This window comes from Podarcis muralis, chromosome 4, assembly GCF_964188315.1.
Source record: "Podarcis muralis chromosome 4, rPodMur119.hap1.1, whole genome shotgun sequence".
Taxonomy (NCBI): Eukaryota; Metazoa; Chordata; class Lepidosauria; order Squamata; family Lacertidae; genus Podarcis; species Podarcis muralis.
The window spans coordinates 14,420,334-14,442,489 of record NC_135658.1 but is presented as its reverse complement, the minus strand read 5'-3'; the positions used below and the strand labels follow the sequence as shown (position 1 = coordinate 14,442,489).

At 45.0% G+C, this 22,156-nt stretch overlaps 1 protein-coding gene across 15 annotated transcripts in view; it reads left to right on the top strand.

The window, feature by feature from the left end:
• Positions 1-22,156, top strand: part of SYTL2 (synaptotagmin like 2) — a 61,501-nt gene that overhangs the window by 1,143 nt on the left and 38,202 nt on the right. For 14 of the 15 annotated variants that reach the window (XM_077926952.1, XM_077926963.1, XM_077926958.1 and 11 more), the window contains exon 2: positions 17,234-17,629. In XM_077926952.1, coding sequence (XP_077783078.1) covers positions 17,529-17,629 — 101 coding nt within the window. In that variant the 5' untranslated portion in view covers positions 17,234-17,528. Of the gene's footprint in view, positions 1-2,052; positions 2,231-17,233; positions 17,630-22,156 lie in introns of those variants that run through there. The other variant, XM_077926951.1, reaches the window with a different exon arrangement.

Here is a 22,156-nt window from a genome sequence, read left to right as displayed (position 1 = left end):
TTAGGTTCATTAATGTCAGCGGGTCTACGCACTTAGCTGAATGCACAGCTCTCTGTTTTTTTCTTGTGGCACTTTTGTTCTGTTGAAGTAACTCACAGAGTGAAGAACAATAGTAGCCCAGTGGGTAGAACATGAAGCTCTGAATCTCAGGCTTGTGGGTTCAAGCCCCACGTTGGGCAAAATATCCCCACATTGCAGGGGGTTGGGCTAGATGACCCTTGGGCCCCTTCCAAGATTCTATTATTGTGTGGAAAGCTTCCAGCCAAGAGTGCTTAGGACTGTAGCAAGTTCTCCAGCAAAGGACAGAAAGAAGAGGGCACTGGTGTTTGCAGTGGATCAATATCTTGCATCTAAACCTCCAAGCTGGGTTTGTCAAAGTTTCCGCCTGAGGGAGTAAGGAAACAGGAAAGCAGTAATAAACATTTTAAGCTAAGCTAGTGGCTCTGGAATACATGCCAGCTCTTGGTTTACTTCCCGCAAAACGAGAGTTGGGTGTATTAAAGCAAACTTTTCAAAGCCTCAAAGCAAAATCATGCCCATTGCTTTTTCCTGGGGCTGATCCAGGTGTTTTTGTCACATGGAATTCATTGTTGTTTCCAGCCTGTTGTGGAGCAGCTAGACATATTTAGCCTAAGGTAGCATTTCTGCTGGTGGATCTCAGAATTTTCATGGCACTTGTAAAACAGGAATATTTTGTCCTACTGGCGCATGAGATCTCTCACGCAGCTCTCTTAAAACGAGAAGGGGAGTGTGTACACCAGGTGAGCACAAGCCCATCTCCTCCCTCTGCAGGAATGTCCTGACATACAGTGAATCTTAAAAATCGACTTAATTCAGATCTTTGGAGCGTGTGCGCTCCTGTTCACCGATGCTGGGAGTAGGAACATAGGAATGGAACTGAATCAGACCATTCTTCCATCTAGCTTTGTTTCATTGCTACTCTGGCTCTGGTTGGCCTGTGGCCAACCCAAAGGATTTTGCTGCCTTGGGCAAAGGACAGTTTCACCTGCTGAAATCAATTGGACTGGGCACATGAACCTTCCCTTATGCATTGGGATAGCATCACCCACTGCATCTAAGGGCAGCCTAGCAGAGAGTACAGGACAGATTGTGTGGCATACTCTGTACACCCAGGCAGCTGTCTCCTTCTACCAAATGATAGGGCTGGCCTTGTCTTCAGGGTTTCAAACCAAAGTTTTCCCCAGGAGAAACGGGGGATTGAATCCTGGGACTTTCTGCATGCAAAGCTTTCTGTTCCTTTATCTTTTGAGAATGAGGTGGAGGGGGACTTGGATGAGAAAACACAGGTGAGCAGATTATCTTTTCTACAGCAACTAGTACAGTGGTAGCTCGGTTTACGAACCTAATCTGTCCCGGAAGTCCGTTCTTAAACCAAAGCCGTTCTTAAACTGAGGCACGCTTTCCCTAATGAGGCTTCCCGCCGCCGGTTCCCTTCCACCATTCGGCTTCTGTTCATAGACAGAGGTAAAGTTCACTAACTGGAACACTACTTCTGGTATTGCGGAGTTCATATACCGAATAGTTCGTAAACAGGGCTATTCTTAAACCGAGCTACCACTATAGTAGATACTTTTCTAGCAGTATTTCTTAAACTTTATTCTCCAGCTGTTGTTAAACTATTACTCCCCTCACTGGTCCTGCCAGCTAAGGATGTTGGGAATTGTAATCCAATAACAGCTGAGGACCCAAGTATGAGAAACGCTGCTAGGGTAGGGGTGTGGAACATGCACGTTTCCAGGTGCTATGCAGTGTTAGAAACTCAAATATATATAATCTAATCGCCAAATGGCACCTTAAACCTGGGTTACAGTCTCCACAATGGGATGTCTAGGCACCTTTTTTTGTTTTTTGCAGTGGACTTTATTATTATTATTATTATTCATTTAATTTCTACACTGCTTTATATTATAAAGATCAAATCTGTTATAACACATAAAAACATAGAAATGAAACAATCCAGACTAAAACAAATTCAAGCCTCAAATGACAAGTTTGGAGATCCTTCTCTAAGTGACATTTCGCTTTCCTCAGTTGCCAACCAGGCATCCTGAGATCTCCACATGGTTGCAATTGGACCTGGGCCACTCGCAAAATGCGCCTGACGCCTGGCCAGTTTTGAACAGCGTGCTGGAGTACACCTGCCATTTACCCGGGCTGTGTGGTTGGAGTTGATGGGAGTTGTAGTCCTGCAGGATACGGAGGGCCACAGGTTTGCCACCCATTGCCAAGTTTATATTGCTGATTAATACAGAATAGTTGGAACCTTTGAGTTCTGTCTTCTTAGTTCTGTCTTCTCGGTAGTGGCGCCCACCCTGTGGAACACCCTCCCTTCAGATGTGAAGGAAATAAGTAGCTGTCCTATCTTTAAAAGACATCTGAAGGCAGCCCTGTTTAGGGAAGTTTTCCATATTTAATGCTATATTGTTTTTAACACTCGATTGGGAGCTGCCCAGAGTGGCTGGGGAAACTCAGCCAGATGGGCAGAGTATAAATAATAAATTATTATTATTATTATTATTATTATTATTATTATTATTATTATTATTATTATTATTATTAGTTCCTAACATAGATTTTCATATTTTTTTTACTTGGAAAAAAAAGGTGGATTGGCAGTTGTCGTTCTCTTCCCCCATGAATGTGGCAGTTCCGAGTTACTGCCCTGCTAGGGTGTCTGGCTTAATTTGCAGATCAAAAGTAAATTTAGGAACAGAGGAAGACGCCCTATACGGAGTCTGCTCCATCTATCTACACTGACTGTTAGCATTTCTCCAGCGTTTGTCTTTCCCAGCCTGCTGTGTGTTCATGCTTTTGTGTGGAAGCATCTGTGGAAAACTTGGGCTACCATGTGACCCAAGCATGGCGAAGCTGCCTCCCCCTGCCAGCTATTGCTGGGCTACAGCTTCCATCATCCTTGACCTATGGCTGCGCTAGTTGGGGGCTAATGGGTTCTAAAGGCAAGTCTTCAGGTGCTTATCTCAGAGGCTGAAAGCATTAATGGCCATGCATTCTGCCCTTGCAGTCTGCATGCACTTAATGCTTCAGCTTGCATTGGTTTCCCCATTGTCGCACGGCTTATGGCGATACTGGCAGCACTGGTCACGCCTGTGTATTCTGCACACCAGCTTCCTTGTGCTTGTAAAGGTGTATCCTTGGGCAAAGATACCTGCCCTTTCCAGGGAAATATTTGCACACCTGACCCGTGTGTCCAACTTGGGAGGGTGTTGGCGGCTTTCGTGCATGTGTGTCATGAGTTTGCATGTTCTGAGCACTGTGCCCTTTTTTCAGTTTTTTTGTTTTTTTACCTTCTTGAGAGTCTCTGTAAAAATTCGAATTGCACAACTTGCCCTGTTCTCATGCCCCAGTTAAAGGAAAAATACAAATGTTAAAAACAACCTTATGAAGAATTCTTCTGAGTTCATAACCTACTTGCAGCATCAGGAATTATTTTAGCCCTCCGGCAAGGAGATGAATGATGGATATGAACGTTGCTCTGCTTGTCACAGTCTTATCTCTCTCTTTTCTCCCTACCCGACTTGTAAACGTACTGTTCCAGATTAGTAGTTAAAAAAAAAAAATAGAGGGCAGGGCAAGAGACTTTTATGACTTCTGCCTTCTATGGAAGCACATTTATAGAATGGAGATTAACCAAGAACCCGAATGGAGAGATGGAAGTCAAGGGAACCCGCTGTGCTCTACCCTCTTCTGAAGTCCCGGGAGCACATGACAAAAATGTATCCGACTTTCCTCTTGGCAGAACTGCCATGTCTGAAGTTATTTCTGCTGTGCAGTATCAGCTATGGAACTGAAGTTCTCTGTTGTACGCCCAGAGATGAAATGATGTACGCCGCTTTGTTTTGTGTGTGTTCCTCAGGGTTAGCATGCATCTGTGGAGGGGACATTAGAAGCCCCGTCCAGCGTTATATCCTGCTGAAGGTGACATAAATGCAGGGCCGGATCAGTAGAGGCAGATGGCACCAGTTACTTCTCCTTAGCTTGGTGGACGGAGCCACCTCTCTGTCGTCAGCGCTGCCAGAGATCCTTGCGTTTCAGATTGTGCCTCAGAGGGGGGGTTCCCTGGTGCATATTGTTGTCGTTGTTTAGTCGTGTCCGACTCTTTGTGACCCCCTGGACCAGAGCACGCCAGGCACTCCTGTCTTCCACCGCCTCCCGCAGATTGGTCAAACTCATGCTGGTAGCTTCGAGAACACTGTCCAACCATCTCGTCCTCTGTCGTCCCCTTCTCCTTGTGCCTTCCATCTTTCCCAACATCAGTGTCTTTTCCGGGGAGTCTTCTCTTCTCATGAGGTGGCCAAAGTATTGGAGCCTCAGCTTCAGGATCTGTCCTTCCAGTGAGCACTCAGGGCTGATTTCCTTCAGAATGGATTGGTTTGATCTTCTTGCAGTCCATGGGACTCTCAAGAGTCTCCTCCAGCACCATAATTCAAAAGTATAAATTCTTCAGCGATCAGCCTTCTTTATGGTCCAGCTCTCACTTCCATACGTCACTACTGGGAAAACCATAAAAATACAATTAAAAATGTGAATACTTAATGAAATGGATGTGCCAGCTCCTGTCTTCAACTGCAAATCCACAGCCACACCTGGATGAAGCTCATGGCCCACGGATCACAGTTTTAGAACTGCTTCTCTAGCCTGATGAAGCGTTTTGCAGACCCTGAAATTCTTGCACACGTTTTGGTTGGCCTAATAAAGGTGTCGCTCTGATACGGAGTTTGGATTTCCCCCCTATATACTGTATGCTGTTTGCATGATTCCCTGCCCTTCATCCCAGTGAACTGGCTGTTTCCAGTTCGCTTGTTTTTGAGAGTGTCTCGTGAAATTGGCTGTTGCTGCAGTTTAGTGGCTAATTCAGTCCGTTCTTCATTCCTGTAGGAGGGAGTCACCCACCTTTGCCCAGGCATGGTAACTTGCTATGTGGGATTCTGGTCTCTCTTGAAAGTATGCTGTGTACCTTTTCTCAGGTGTTGTTGTTTTTTGAAATTTTCATTCTAAGCTGTAACTTGATCTGAACTGAGGGTGGTAAGAGGAAGAAGTAAGCTGAGAGAACAAGAACGTGACCCCTTTTGTTGTTCTGCTTTCACAGTCTTAATGCAGAACTCGGTGATGAAGCTCATTATGTTATCCTCCGGTGACCTAAATGGTGGAAGCACATGGTTTTTGTCAGTGTTGCCACAGTAAGCTATTAATGGTACTGCTCTATTCTGCTTTGGTCAGACCACCTATGGAATACTGTATCCAGTTCTGGGCACCACAATTTAGGAAGGATGTTGACAAGCTGGAATGTATGCAGAGGAGGGCAATCAAGAGGATCAAGGGTCTGGAAACTAAGCCTTGTGAGGAACGGTTGAAGGAGCTTGGTTCCCCATCTTCTTTCTCCAAACCATGGAAAGTCTTCCTCTGGAGAGTCATGGAACCCCTCCTAAATTGTGGGGGGCAGCTGGCTGCATCATGGCAAGGCTGTAGGAGGAGGAGGAGTTGTGGATAGACTTGCTGTATTATTACACACATAATATTACCTCTCAGCAGCAAAGGTGCATTATGGGGTGCATTTGAGCAATCTGTTAAAGGTGGAATTTTGGTCATGTTAACAGAAGCATAGGCCATAATTATAGGCTGACGGAGGAAAGCAAGAATTGACTGACAACTGCTTTTGGTTTCCTTTAGCCTTTTTTTTTTAAAAACAAGTGTCAGCATGTATGAGGACAGATTGGTCTATAATATAGTTATGTCCTCAGCTGGTATGCGGAGACTGCAGGTTGTCGCAAGACTGCAGGTTGTCGCAAGCGAAAGAATGCTCCCAGGTGGAATTATTGAGTGCTTGAATGTTAACTGATTCCTGCTTAGCACCTTCAGCTAAGGTGGATTATTTCCGTTTGTATACTTGCCAGGAAGTCACTTCTTAGTACATGCAAAAGGCAAGACTGAGGGCTTTTCCACGCTTATCTTTCTCCAGCTCTTTCCAGGCACAGGTCCTCACTTTAAACCTCCATTTCTAAGCATGGTTTTTCTCAATTTGGATTGAAAATTTAGATAAGATTTTTCTGTGGATTGATGTTTGTTCCGATTGAGCACTAAAGAGCAGGTTTTCGTGCTGAAAGCTCTGGGGCAAACTCCCCCCTCCAACAACAACCCACACTTAGACATAGAGTTTTAAAGTGCAGACCTCATCATAGAGTTGGAGGGGACCCTGAGGATCATCTAGTCCAACTCCCTGCAATGCAGGAATATGCTGCTGTCCCATACGGGGAATCAAACCTGCAACCTTGGGGTTATCAGCACCACACTCTAACTAAAAGAGCAGAGGAAAGGTAAGTGTAGATAAGCCCTTAGTTCTGTCCCTTTCACAGCTGGCACCATCCTGAAATATTGAAAGCTTTTGCATCCCTTAAATGTTTTGCTGTTGGCTGTTTCTAATGGCTTTTGTAGTAAATCATAATTATAAATACCGTATTTTTCGCTCTATAACACGCACCTGACCATAACACGCACATTGTTTTTAGAGGAGGAAAGCAAGGGAAAAAACATTCTGAATGAAACAGTGGATGTATCATTTTTGTGCTTCATGCTGTGGCCACAGACATGTGATCTGATGGTGAATTTGGGGTGACCCAATGCAAAAATCCTGAGGATCCCTGTGGATCCGTGCTTTGTAACCACGTTTTTGCACCATTGCAGCCCCAGGCAACGGTGGGTGCGTGATTTTTTGGGTGCAGGCTGTAGCCATGGACATGCTATGTGATCTGATGGTGAATTTGGGGTGACCCAATGCAAAGATCCTGAGAATGCCTGTGGATCCATGCTTTGTAACCACATTTTTGCACCATTGCAGCCCCAGGCAACAGTGGGTGCGTGATTTTTTGGGTGCAGGCTGTAGCCATGGACATGCTATGTGATCTGATGGTGAATTTGGGGTGACCCAATGCAAAGATCCTGAGGATCCATGTGGATCCATGCTTTTTAACCACGTTTTTGCACCATTGCAGCCCCAGGCAACAGTGGGTGCGTGATTTTGGGGGGGCAGGCTGTAGCCATGGACATGCTATGTGATCTGATGGTGAATTTGGGGTGACCCAATGCAAAGATCCTGAGGATCCATGTTGATCTATGCTTTGTAACCACATTTTAAGTGGGGAGCGAAGGAAAAACAAAGAAGGGACATGAGAGGGGTGTGCAGAGAAGCAGCTGGCTAAGAATGAGGGAGGGATTTAACTGGAAGGAGGAAAGAAAGGCAAAATCCCCCCCCCCCCCAAGCCAGCCATCTCTCTCTCTCTCTCCCTCCCTCTCTCCCCCTCTCTCCCCCTCTCTCCCCCCTCCCTCTCCCTCCCCCCTCCCTCTCCCTCTCCCCCAGCAGCCCTGGAGCACAGAGAGGAATTAGAAAGAACGACACTCTGCTTGCCTGGAGGGGAGGGGCTTTCCCTGCTCTTTGTTCCGTTTCAGCAAACAGAGCAAGGAAACAGAGGAGGGTGGGCAGTAAGACCCTGAGGCAGAATGCAGGAAAGCTGCAACTTCCTCTTTTCAGGTTTCCCTTCTCCGTGAAGCCCGATTCGATTTTTGTCTGATTTTTTGGCTCCAGGGACCACACATTCGCTCTATAACACGCACAGACATTTCCCCTTCCTTTTTAGGAGAAAAAATCTGCGTGTTATAGAGGGAAAAATACGGTAGGTGTTTCCTTGGCCTCAAGTCTGAGGGTGAGAATAAGCGTTTTAGAGAGCCTCCCATTCGCAAATCTGGATCCTTCAAGGCAGATGGGATCACCCCCCTGTCACAATGAGAACGTATAAAGGGAAGTCCTACCTGCCAGCTACATAAAATCTTGGGAATAAAATGGGCTGGTAATTTGTTCCAGGCCTAAAACGTGGCAATCACTGTTGGACCATGGCAAACAATGCTTCTGTTTTAAAAGCATGAGAAATACAGGGTCGGTTGGTTTTAGATAAGTCTGGAAGAGGCTGGCCTGGGGTGCACGCTTGAAATTTCTGCAAAAGGGGAAGCAGTCACCTGCTTGTTTTAGACTCATCTTTGTCACCTTGCCAACAAAGGTCCGCATAGTTAAAGCTATGGTATTCCCAGTAGGGATGTATGGAAGTCAGAGCAGGACCATAAAGAAGGCTGATTGGTGAAGAATTGATGCTTTTGAATTATGGTGCTGGAGGAGACTCGTGAGAGTCCCATGGACTGCAAGAAGATCAAACGCATCCATTCTGAAGGAAATCAGCCCTGAGTGCTCACTGGAAGGACAGATCCTAAAGCTGAGGCTCCAATACTTTGGCCACCTCATGAGAAGAGAAGACTCCCTGGAAAAGACCCTGATGTTGGGAAAGATGGAGGGCACAAGGAGAAGGGGACGACATAGGATGAGATGGTTGGACAGTGTTCTCGAAGCTACCAGCATGAGTTTGACCAAACTGCGGGAGGCAGTGGAAGACAGGAGTGCCTGGCATGCTCTGGTCCAGGGGGTCATGAAGAGTCGGACACGACTAAACAACAACAATAATTGTCCTGGAGAGAAAACGCAATGTGAGAAAATGAAACTAATAAAAGGAGTCAGGAGGGAAGGGGCGAGGAGAGGAAGAGAGAGATCTTGTTTTGAATTCTGCACGTCGTAACAGGGATGTAAATGGACAGTTTCGCCAGGTGCTACCCTGAGGTTCCTTTTAGAGTCATATAATTTGTAGAGTTGGAAGGAACCACTAGGGTCATCTATTCCAACCCCCTGCAGTGCAGGAATATTTTGCCCAATGTAGCCAAACCATGGCCCTGAGATTAAGAGTCTCATGCTCTACCAACTCAGCTCTCCCAGCTGTCGTAGTCCCATCTGTAACTCTTAACTGAAAATTCAGAAGTGAGAGATAAGAACCTGAGAAGAGCCTTTTAGCCCATCTAGTCCAGCTTCCTGTTCCCACAATAGCCAACCAATGCCTATGGGAAGCCCCCAGCAGGGTCTGATCACAACAGCTCTCTCCCCCTCCTGCAGTTTACAGCAACTGAGATTTAACCACACAAGCCTATATACATATGCATGTGGAACAAAGTGCCATTGAGTTTCAATGGAGCTTACTCCCAGGTAAGTGGGTATAGGATTGCAACCTGGGCAAATGTGTGTGCTGTTGCGTGCAATGTAGCTTCAGTAAATTTTACTAAGAGCTTGTTTGGTGAATGAGCTGGGCTAATCTCCCTTAAAAATCTGATCAAGGTGCAGAAAACAACGAGGAGACTGCTGAAATGGTAAGAATAGCTGCTGGACAGTCAGACACACTGGCAGGATTGAGCCGTAAGAACCGTAGAGTTTGGCAGAAGATCATATCATTTAATCTGTTGCTACTAGTATATTTTCTTTGAATGATAAATGCATGGAGGCTGGAATCCGGAAAGGTAAACAAAGGCAGTTCTTCCAAAGGAGATCCTAGTCATCGTCCTTGTTGCTGGGCTCAGGTCTCGCAACACATCCCTTGCCAAAGGTTCGAGGAAGGCAAAGTTGTGCCATGGCATTAAAAAACAACAACCCATATCTTTGAAGTTGACGGCCAGTTCCGGCTCATGTTCAAAACAGAGCTTCTGAGTTACGCTGATAAAGAAGCAGGAAATTTAGAGACATGATGATAGGTCTTTCACTTTCTGGAAGATAAGTATCACGATCGACGAATCTATAAAGGTACACTGGCATTTTGTAATTCCCACACTGTGTTTCTCACATGACAACGTCAACCAAATTTCATATAAGCGCAAGCAGCTTGCTTGCTCCCCAGAGTCTTACAACCAACAATATAGACTGTCTCACCCTTTACATATCTAATAGATCACTTAGCTCTGCAGGAGAGGGTGCCTTGCAGATACCATCTTGTCAGGAAGTGTGTTTTGTTCTGTTGGGCGTTTTGTGGGGGGGCATATACCCTTTGGAACTCCCTCCCAGACTCTTACAGCTCAATCCTGCCAATGGGTCTTGCTGTTTAGTAATTGTTCTTACAATTTCAGTAGTCTTCTCTTTATTTCCTATTATTATTCACTAAGAATAATGAAAATGCTTCCATCATCCCTTCCAAAGCCTCTAGACCACTTAACCATGCGCAAAACAGGAAAAATAGTTTCTTACAAAAACACAGGAGGATAGTGTTGGTCCATGTTGTGCTATCATTCTACAAATGGTAGAAATGTATTATTATTATTTTAAATTAATTGAGGAGAACAATGTCTTGGAGAAGAGGTAGGATATAGCTGTAGTAGTAATAATAGAGATTAGCAATTGTGTTTCACTGGTCATCTGAATAATGCTAGTAAATAATAACAGGCGTCAACAGTTGCATCTGTCTAGTGTTGATTGAGGACTTGGGAAGAAGTTTCGGATCATGCCTTTATTATTAGTTGTTGTTGTTTAATTGAATTTAACAGCAGCCTTTACAGGAGGTTGCAAAGAATGATCTTATGTCTAGATGCATAGTCAGCCTTCACATTTATTACAATGCTCAAAGGGTGGGGTGATATTCAGTCTTGTGAAATAAATGCAGTAGCCTCAAAAGTGTTTTAGTGCAGACTGACTGTTGCACATATTGACTTTCATTTAAAATAAAAGCATTCTGGGCTTCATGAATGTCTGTGCTCATGTGTGTGTGTAATTTTGAATAATGTAATGTCAACATGGTAAAAGTTGGAAACGTGTGTGTGTGTTAAGACTGAATTATTATTATTTTCCAACTCCATAATTTTAAAGGCTGTTTTTCAAGGTCTGATGTAGTTCTTAATGCCTAACAATTTCTGAGGAAAAAATACTGCAGAGCAAGCTGAACACGCTCACCAGCTATAATTTGACATCCTCTGTGTTCATGAAACTTGCATTTAAGGCCTTAATTATGTGCAGCTAAATGATGCAGATTAGTTGGTTCCAGCCCGCAATTGTGTGTTCTGGCTTGGCCCATTAGAGGCTGAAGAAGGTCCCACCCTGGCTTAGTTAACAGTCTAGCTTTCAAAAAAAGACTTCAAAATCCAATTTTAATCAAGGTGTGGAAAAAGGTTTGCAAACTTTTAGTTGTAAGGAAAAGAAAAAAAAATGTGTTCCATTCGGAAGGAGCAGAGCTTTAATGTTCACAGTATTGTTACATCTCTCTTTTGGGTTTTGCATATTGAATCTTGGTTCTGCATAAACCAGGTTTCTTCCCTGTGTATATAGTTAGTTCCCAGGTCAACAGGAAGTACTTGAGGAGGTAACTTCCTGTAGAGGTGAGAGGAAGGAGGAAGCGATTGTGGGCTTGGAGGCCCACATTGGTGACATTTCAGTCCACTGTCTTGATTCAAAATGGTAGCTAGCATCCAAAGTCTGCCACCCCCATGTCAAAACCATGCATGTCAAGTTTGGTGACAATCTTTCAAGAGGCAACCAAACCTATGCCCCCCAAAAAACAGGCCAAGTCATGCCGAAATGATACTTCGAACTGCCATCTTGAATCATAATGGTGTTCAGCATCCGAACATTGACAGAGATCACTGCTTCCCACCTCAGGAACCCTTGTGCTAAGTTTGGCAATGATCTATTGAGAGACAAACTATTTTCCAAAATATGAAGTTGGTGACCTGGTGTGAAGGGAGGATAAGAAATACAGTTAAAAAGGATAGATTAATAATGTGTTATCTTGTTTCTCTGTTTCACCTGTAAAGATTGCAAAGTGGTTTACAAATGAAATCGTCTAGATTTTGAATGGCTAGTTGAAAAGTAGCTTATTGTGGTTACAAGGAATGCTTCATAAATACAGTGGTACCTCTGGTTACGTACTTAATTCGTTCTGGAGGTCCGTTCTTAACCTGAAACTGTTCTTAACCTGAAGCACCACTTTAGCTAATGGGGCCTCCCGCTATTGCCGCGCCGCTGCCGCATGATTTCTGTTCTCATCCTGAAGCAAAGTTCTTAACCCGAAGTACTGTTTCTGGGTTAGCGGAGTCTGTAACCTGAAGCGTATGTAACCTGAAGCGTATGTTACCCGAGGTACCTCTGTAGTCAGGTTGGAAGCCCAGGGCTCAAAAGCGTGAAGATGTCTCTGCGTTCTTCAGGTTTCATCTGTATAGTTTCCTTGTCTCCATTCTACCTGAGATCCTGTTAACTGAAGATGCCAGAGAGTGAACATGGAATCTTCTGAGTGCAACAAAACATGTTATCTGTCGCTCTGTGATCCTCTCTAGAGTAATGTTTCGGCTTACCCAGACATCTTCAGGATAAGAAGAGGCTAAAGACTGAACCCTGCACAAATCCAGAGTGGAGTCCCTAAGGTGGTTGGATGGCATCTTGTACGCCTCCTTCCAGCAACTCCTGTAGCTGAGCTGGTGCCAAATGTATTGCTCTGCTTTCCTTTGGACAACATTAGTTGAGGGTCTTGTTGTCTGGGCAGCCAGGAACCTCCATACACACTGCCCAGGCTTGCGCCCCAGAGAGGTCCCTTCAGTGCTGCTACCGCAGCAAAAACACCGCAGGAGTCAGCAGTTACGAGTTACCGGTCTCTGCAGCCACAGCAGGTGCTGTGATTCTCCAGTAGTTTGAGTTCACCCACAGAGGCACACTCCATTATCTTTTGAGATAGCTGGATGCCAACAAGTGGTATTTCGACATCCTGATTTGGCAGCCGCTTGCTTGCTCTAAGCGAGACCCTTCAGTCTCTTAGGCTGCCCAACATTTTGTGGCAGAGGAGAGCACACAAAGAACTTTCCTTGCAGTGAGAAATTCTTAAGAAGATTAGGCCTAAGTCCTTTAATGCGAGGTGCAGTGAAAGCCAGGAATGAACTGCTGCTCTGCTTCTATGTAAAAGTTAAAACGGTAATTACTGGAATGACTTCTGTTTAGCACCTTGCATGTGATAGAAGGTTACCTACTCAGAAGGCTTAAGTAGAAAATCTGGCAGGTAAAAACAACAGTGGGAGTTCTGATAGCGAAAGATCAGTGATGGGATTTAATGGAGATAAGAGAGGGAGGGTTGATTGGTAGTCTTTATAACCTTTCTAGCAAAGTATGAGAGATTCAATATAAAGAAATATTATGTTTATATTCTGGAGAAAATTCAAAGGGAGCAGAGAGAGAGGTTGTGGCCACTGGGGCAAAATCCCTATAATAGTTTGTGGGAAAGCTGTTTTTGGCACTCCCCTTGTCTTTCCCTTTCCATCATTCCTTCTTGCTAGCTCACACTTAATTGCACAAACCCAGACGTCTGATTAAACCCCTTGCAACGTGGATTTTAAAATGTGGTTTCTAGTGTGGATTACTTGTGCTCTAGGACACCCGTGGAATGCTAATGTCAAGTTTCGTTACCAACCCTGGAAGTTAAATGTGAAATGCTTATGAATGCCTCTGGACCCGGGACTGGCCTTCTGACTTGCTCACAAGTCATAGTCATAATCCCTTGGAGTTATCTGAGGTTGTGGCTGTACTTTGGTTTAAAGTTTTAACCCATTGCTGTGTGATAGCATTTCCAGAAGAGCAGAAAATGCTAATAGGACTGTAACAAAAAGTGCCTTTTTGGTCCAGAAGTCTTCAATCAATGATTTAAGGCTTAGTATCCCCCCTTTCCTTTTAACTGAGTATCTGTTAAGGATGGAAAAAGCCATGTTTTAGTTGTTGCTTGTGGCTCTCTTGTCTGGTCTCAATCTCCCTTCCAAGTCTGGCTGCCCCAGATGCAAACTCAGCAGGAAAAGTTGAGCCAGACTGTTCCAGGCTACTGGTGGTGGTGAGCTTCTCTGCTTGTTGCTTTTGGAGACTTTCCAGGTTATTTCAACATTTGGTGAGGGAGAAAAGAAGCAATCTGGCTGCTGGCTACCTGATTCTACTTGCCGTGGCATTAGCTTGAACTCCGGCCACAAGAGTGGAAATGTGATCTATTGGTTCATTCTTCAGTGGGGAAAAATGAGGCCCATGACAAGTTTTTGCCAGCAGAAGTGGGCTTGATTATGCTTGCACTGCTGCTCTGCGGATAGAAGCAGATTTGATTGCAGGCACGAGCCAGGGATATCTACCGAAAAGCCTCTGCAAAAGCCTCCATGACAGATGGCCATCCAGCCTCTTAAAACCTCCAACAAAGGAGAGCCCACAACCTCCTGAGGGAGACCTTTACACTCTCCAACAGCTCTTAACTGTCAGAAAGTTTTCCCCCCATATATTTAGTCAGAATCTCCATTCTTGTAACTTGAAAGCATTGGTTCAAGTCCTGTTCTCCAGAGCAGGAGAAAACAAACTTCTTCCCTCTTCCATGTGACAGCCCTTGAGATAATTGAAGATGGCTATCATATCTCCTCTCAGTCTCCTCTTTTCCAGGCTAAACATACCCAGCTCCTCCTAAAGCTTGGTTTCCAGACCCTTGATCATCTTTGGTCGCCCTCCTCAGCACACGTTCCAGCTTGTCAACATCCTTCTTAAATTGTTTTGCCCAGAACTGGACACAGTATTCCAGGTTTGGTCAAGGCAGAATAGAGTGGTACTATGACTTCCATTGATCTGGACACTAGACTTCTGTTGATGAAGCCTAGAATAGCCTTAGCTCCCCATCTCTGATCCAGCCATTTCAGTATCACCTTCCTGTTGTTCTTTAATAAGCAAGTCTGTTTAAAAAGCCTTCAGTACCATTTGCACCATTCCCAGAGGAAACCCCCGTAGAAAAACAGCGAAGCAGAAGTACTATCTTATTAACTCTTACTTGGCATGCTTACCATGGTGCGCATTTGGATATGTTGAGAGTGTGAGCTGGCAAGCCCCTGGCAAAAATTTCCATGAGCTTGTGGCTGAACCTTGGCAAGCCATTCTCTCTCTCAAACATCTGTGAAATGGGCGTAATAGCCATGGTCTACCTTTTCAGGGTTGTTGTGAGGATTGCTAGAATAGCGTTCAGCGCTTTTTCGGTGTTCAGACCCCTTCGTGTTAAAATAATTATTACGTGGGAGGCAGTTCTGTGTTGAAATGAACATGTTCAACCTGTATCTGTGTTAGAGCCCATCTCACCAGAGATGGGGAACCCATGGTCCACAGATATTGAACTCCCATCTTCACCCAGCCAGCAAAAACCAATGGTCAGGGATGATGGGAGACGTAGCCCAATAATATCTGGAAACATATTTATACGATTTAAACTTACTTAATGGCGCTTTGTTTTTCTATATCTTGTACACTAACCTGGCATTCTTTGCAACGAAAGGTGGTCTGAAAGAACAGCAAATCATTTAAATGGTGATCTCTGTATTGGCAAACTCTATTTATTTCAAAGCATTCCTAAGCTACTTAATAGTTAAAAATATCTCTATGTGTTATGCAAAAATGCAGCGTAAAAACATTAGCACGGTGTTATAAAACAAGTACAGGCAGAGAAACAAAAATTGGGGGAATTCCAGAGTTTTAAGAAGTAAAACAAAAAATTATTTGGGGAAGGGGAAAAACGTATCAGGCCCAAACAGCCCCATGACAACTGAGAAGGCTGACCTGGGATGGGGCGGAGGGTGAGGTGGGATAGGTTGGAATATCTGCAACCCTGAAGAGAAGCAGTTTCATACTGCAACATTTTGTTACAGCCCCCACTTGTGCATGTATAGTAACTGCTATTCAGGAATTGGTACCCTGTGTGAACTTTCATCAAGTGAAGTTTTTTAAAAGCAGCTTATCAGTCTAGCCTGCAGGAGGGTGTGCTAATGTTCTTGTTTTCCTCTTAGCTAGAGCTGGTTGTCTTGTTAGAGTTGTGTCTTGGGCAGCCTGGAAGGACAGGGTTGGCTCCCAGCCTGTTTATGTTGCTTCAGAGTCAGTCATTAGCTGCTGGAATTTCCCCCCTTGAGGGTGTTGGCTGTAGCAGCTTCTTAGAAGCATTTTTTTATGGAGGCTGCATCAATCTGTTGTGCTTACCCTGTACTGTTTTTTCTTCTTCTTGGAAACCACTGATTGGCTAGAGGATAATGTCTGTATTCAATTAATTCATGCATTTTATAGTATCTAAAGATCTCCTCACTCCCCATGAAGGTCAGATTAATCAGTTTGCAAATCGGCTTTGGCATCATAAAACTGCAAATTATTATTGGCATGCTAGAGACACTTGTGACTAAGTGCTAAGGGCTAATCCATACAGTGGTTGTTGTTGTTGTTTAGTTGTTTAGTCGTGTCCGACTCTTCATGACTCCATGGACCAGAGCACGCCAGGTACTCCTGTCTTCCACTGCCTCCCACAGTTTGGTCAAACTCATGTTGGTAGCTTCGAGAACACTGTCCAACCATCTCATCCTCTGTCGTCCCCTTCTCCTTGTGCCCTCCATCTTTCCCAACATCAGTGTCTTTTCCGGGGAGTCTTCTCTTCTCATGAGGTGGCCAAAGTATTGGAGCCTCAGCTTCAGGATCTGTCCTTCCAGTGAGCACTCAGGGCTGATTTCCTTCAGAATGGATACGTTTGATCTTCTTGCAGTCCATTGGACTCTCAAGAGTCTCCTCCAGCACCATAATTCAAAAGCATCCATTCTTTGGCGATCAGCCTTCTTTATGGTCCAGCTCTCACTTCCATACATCACTACTGGGAAAACCATACCTTTAACTATAAGGGCCTTTGTTGGCAAGGTGATATCTCTGCTTTTTAAGATGCTCTATACAATGGTACCTCGGGTTAAGTACTTAATTCATTCCGGAGGTCCGTTCTGAACCTGAAACTGTTCTTAACCTGAAGCGCCACTTTAGCTAATGGGACCTCCCGCGCTGCCGGAGCACAATTTCTGTTCTCATCCTGAAGCAAAGTTCTTAACCGGAGGTACTATTTCTGGGTTAGCGGAGTCTGTAACCTGAAGTGTATGTAACCCGAGGTACCACTGTACTTACCTTTTGTCCCACTCTTTTGTCCCTTCTCTGTTTCTGAGTGTCGTCGTTGGGGGGGGGGGTTGCCCAAGCTTTCCTCTCGAAAACCTGCTCTTTAAAGCTGAATTGGAGCAAACGTCACTTTAGGTTTCCCACGAATTGACGTTTGTTCCAATTGAACTTTAAAGAGTGGGTTTTCAAGGGGAAAGCTGTGGAACCCCCCCCCCCAAAAGGGGGTAGGTGCGTCAGTCATAGACTGAGCCCCAAAATAGTGCAGGAAAAGTACAGTAAGTGTGGACAAGCCCTTAGTTAATAAATAATTCTCTATCCCTGCTGCCCCAAAGCTTTGCTCCCTTGGCCAAGAGGGCTAGAGCATAATATTTCCTTCTTGCTTCTTCTCCGTAGGTGATGCTCACGTTGGACTCCGGAGCATGCAGTTAATCCCATGAGCTGCTGAAGCATGAAGCAAGGCTCCCTTGTAACGTACATGTGATGTGAGCAATCTAGGAATGCAGCGCCTTATCCACAGTGTCTCGGCGGGAGAAGCGCATCTCCTAGTTCTAACAAGAAAACGGAATTCGGGAACTTTTTAAAAACTGCCGCTCGCTTCGGTGCACGACCGCACACGCTCTTGGTGAAGGCTGCTAGGTTTCTTCTCTCTGTGTTGTGAGCAAAACGATTTCAATACAAAAATAGCAAGATGATCGACTTGAGCTTTCTTACGGATGAGGAGCAGGAGGCGATCCTCAAGGTGCTTCAGCGGGATTCAGACCTGAAGAGAGCTGAAGAGGAGAGGGTCAGGTAAGAGCCAGAAATTCCTTCATACTCGGACAAGTAATTCAGTGAGAGTGAATGAGTGTGTAAGAGAGCAACCTGCTAAGTCTTCACCCCCTTCTGGGTTTGCTCTGGCTTACTGCCACTAGTGAAGAGCTTTTCTTTCCTTCCTTTTTGAAATAATTTTTATTTGGTTTTACAAATATAAAATTATAACAATGCAAAATACATACCCATATTGGGAGATTCCTCCGAATCTCAGGACTTCCCGCCTTCCCCTCCATGGGTCCTACTGTCAACCTTTTCAACTGCGTATTATTCAGTAAGCCATATTTTATGTATTTTAATGTATTTTTAATCTTTGTTGGAAGCCACCCAGAGTGGCTGGGGAAACCCAGCCAGATGGGCGGGGTACAAATAATAAATGATGATGATGATTACACTCCATTTTATCCCTAATATTTGCTGCGCTACAAGTGTTATTGCAATCCTACTAATGTTTTCATGTGCTTACATTGGTCTCCCAGGTAAGTTATACATTTCCCCCATTTTTATTAAAGTTTTGGTCTTCTTTGTTCCTGAGCTTTCTGGTAAGTTTTGCCGTTTCGTCAAAAGTCCAGCAACTTAGTTTGCCATTCTTCTCTGGTAAGGACTTTGTCCTCTTTCCATCTCTGGGCTAGTTACATCCATGCGGCTGTCGTCACATACATAAAAAGCCTTCTCTGCTCCTTTGGAATATCGGTACCTACAATTCCTAATAGAAAAACCTCTGGGTTTGGGTTTTTTAAAAAAAGTTATTTTAAACATTTTTTTTCAATTCATTATGTATCATTTCCCAGAATGCTTTTATTACCTTTCACGTCCACCACATATAATAAAAGGTGCCTTATTTTTCTTTACATTTCCATCAGTAATTTGTACTTGTCTTATACATTTTTGCTAACTTACTAGGAGTCAAATACCACTGGCACATCATTCTCATATAATTTTCTTTCAGTGCGCAACATGCCGAGAATTTCAAATCAGTTTTCCATAACCTTTCCCAATCTGAGAGTTGGGTAAAGATAAAGGTAAAGGTACCCCTGACCATTAGGTCCAGTCGCGGACGACTCTGGGGTTGCGGCGCTCATCTCGCTTTATTGGCTGAGGAGCCGTGTGATGGCCTGGGAATCCGATTCAGAGGGTAAACCGGAGGAATCCCAGCCTGCACAGGAGTCCCCGCCTCCAGGGCCGGTTGAACTGGGGCAGGGCCTTGTACAGCTTCCGGGTCATGTGGCCAGCATGACTAAGCCGCTTCTGGCGAACCAGAGCAGCGCACGGAAACACCATTTATCTTCCTGCCTCAGTGGTACCTATTTATCTACTTGCACTTTGATGTGCTTTTGAACTGCTAGGTGGGTGGGAGCAGAGACCGAACAACGGGGATTCGAAGTGCAACTGCCGACTTTCTGATCGGCAAGCCCTAGGCTCTGTGGTTTATTATGCCCCAAATCCCTCGCCCAGTTTATCATTACAGATTTAACCTAGTGAAGAGTTTTTCTAATGACGGGGTGCTTCACGGTGTACAACGTCCATCAACCCCAGCCTGGGTAGCAACTAGGCATGGTGCCTATGTTCTACCTCCACTGTTGGAGGCTGTGTGCCTCTAAACACCAGTTTTCGGGAATTGCAAGCAGTGTGAGTGCTGTTGTGCTCCTGTTCTGCTTACAGGCTTTCCATAGGTGGGTCGTTGTGAGGACAGAGTGCTGGGCTAGATGAGCCAGGCACAATTTGCACCTGGCTTTTGACCACTTGTGACAAAGTGAAGATGCCTGGGCGACAGGATGGTTGCTTGATATTTCCACCATCTGGGAATTATTGGATCTGGACTGTTTTCTCACCCCATCCTGTAGAATTCTATCAGTTATATTTTATCTGCACAATCGGAATAAATTTATGGGACCAAATTGCTTTTCCTGTGAAGCCTGAGCAGAAGGAATCAGCATTCAGAAAAAGAGGTCGGAATAGGCCAATCTATATGTGGACTGTCCCTGGATCAAGTGACTTTTCTTCTTTTATGTTCTCAAAGCTCTTAACCCAGCTCAGGATTGTCGTCTGAACTGGCCAGATGTTTAACTGAGAATCAATCACTGTCAGTCCATCATTTGAGAAAACCAAGACTTTTGAGCTGTGTTGCCCCCAAAATGGCAACTAGGCATTCCGTTTTGGTGACTGAAACCTTGGTTTAAGGAGCTGCTTGGTGCCTAGCTTATATATCTGAATTTCTAACACTGCTTATGGCAGGCATGGCCAAACTTGGCCCGCCAGCTGTTTTGGGACTACAATTCCCATCATCCCTGACCATTGGTTCTGTTAGCTAGGGATGATAGGAGTTGTAGTCCCAAAACAGCTGGAGGACCAAGTTTGGCCATGCCTGGCTTATTGCCAACATTAAGGAATGGTGGGAATTGTACTCCAGAACATCACGGAGAACAACCGTGTTGGCCACCCTGTCCAACAGTTATTGCGTGGGGCCAATACTAGCATATTCATCACAAAAGCATGCTGGCAATTGTAGCCTTGCATTCTGCAGAGTCAGAATCGCCCTACATAGAGCAAGCATCCCTGGAGACAGTGTCGTTTCTCCAACTACACAAGCATTTGTCTTGTCCCACTGTTGCATCTGGAGAAAGGCTATAAAGCCTATGAATATGGGTGAGTGTAGATTCCATTTGCAGCCATCCTGGTTCCATAATGCCTTTAGGTCTGTTGGAAGACTATTGTCTGTCTCCCACCATAAGCAATGTGATCTCCGGACAGCTTGCATACAGCAGATGCCAGTATTTCAGTTTATGGGGCGGGGGCCCTTTCTGTGTTATCAGTCACAGGACCACGCATCTAACAGCACTTTAGCTCCTGCAGAATATTATCGTAAGCTTTTCTCAGTTAAGTTAGAGGAAGGTTCCTGCTGTGCATCAGTCAGGGTTTTTTTGGATGATAAAACATGGAAAGATGTGTGGATCCTGCTTCCAGGCCTTGGAACCCTCACCGTCTTGTGGTTGTCAGACAAGTAATTGCAGCGTAGTAACCCTTAACGATAAAAATAATCGGGCGCCTACTACTTGGACCGTCGTGGCCGCTGGCACCATGTAGTCTACAAGGAAGAAATGTTGTGGTTGCATTCTGGTCTTCCAGCTTTCCTCTCTTGACATATAAGCCCTTGGAAAAAGATAGTCCTGTTTTTCACTTTGTTTGTTTGATCCTGGAAGGAGAATTCCGAGGTGGCTGGTGCTTTACCTCCAAATGCCAAATGTGTCCCCGCATTGTGGTACAGGCCTCCTCCCGTGTCCATGCTTCCATGCAGTTGTGTCTAGGGCAGGAATAGGCAGTTGTCCCCTGCTGCAAAACACAAAGTGAACCAACACAAGCTCTCTATGGAAGGACAGGATGTCTCTTACCCCTGTTTCGTTCTCCCATCCTCTGACTCATGCTGACTCTGGAGCTCAGATTAAAGCTATAATCAGTGGGGAAAGAAAGGAATGGGAAACGTATTGGACCTCAGTTCTGCTTTGCAAAAATTCAGAAGGCCCTCTGCATTGCGAACTGAGAGCCCTTTTGTGTTTGGTTTTATGGTGTGTTTGTAAATTGCCTCGTGACTCCCGTGAAAGGTGATTCATAAATTAATGCTACTGCTTATAATCTAGGTTTAGCAAAACCTCTTGAAATTTTGCAAGACTGCTTAAGACTGGATTTTTGATTTTGAAATCTGGCACTCGCCCTCTTTGCCCTTCCCTCTGAAAAATGAAACCTTAATGTCATTATATTCCTTCCACAAGAGCATCTCTCGGCTCCTGTGGTTCCCAGCAGCTGGTATTCAGAAGCATTTGCTGCCTCCAGCTGTGGAGGGCAGAGCATAGCCATTGTGGGTAGTAGCTGTGAATAGCTGTATCCGCCATGAATTTGCCCAGTCCTCTTTCAAAGTCAGTGCCGCCTCCTGCAAAGTCAGTTCCATGTGGCCATCTGTGGGAGTGAGTTCCAACTTGGTGGCCATCTGTGGGAGTGAGTTCCATGGTTTAACTACGCTCTGCACAAAGGAGCAGCAGGCCAGCAAGCCAGCAAGTTCTCCTGAACTCACGGAGAACAAGGCCATGTTCCGAACCACTGCTGTCGGAACTGGTGCCCCTCTGAATCCCAATTGCTGGGAATCACAAATGGGGAGAGTGCTGTTGCACTCAGGCCCTGCTTGTGAGCATCCCATAATGGGCACCTGGTTGCCCACTGGGATGCTGGACTAGTTGAGCCCTTGACCTGAATCCAGCATGGCTCTCCAGGTGGAGACCTGCCGAGTTAGCAGAACCTCCACGCCCAGGGGACCAGCCTGCCTCTGAATACCAGATGATGGGGAATTGATATTGGAGAGTTGGAGAGTTGATATTGCCTGTGGGCTTCCCATAATGGGCATCTGGTTGTCCACTGTGAGAACAGGGTGACGGACTAGTTGAGCTCTTTGGACTGACCCAGCAGGCCTACTGGGTTCGTAAAACAGATTTTGATTTTTAAAACATTAGCTTTATC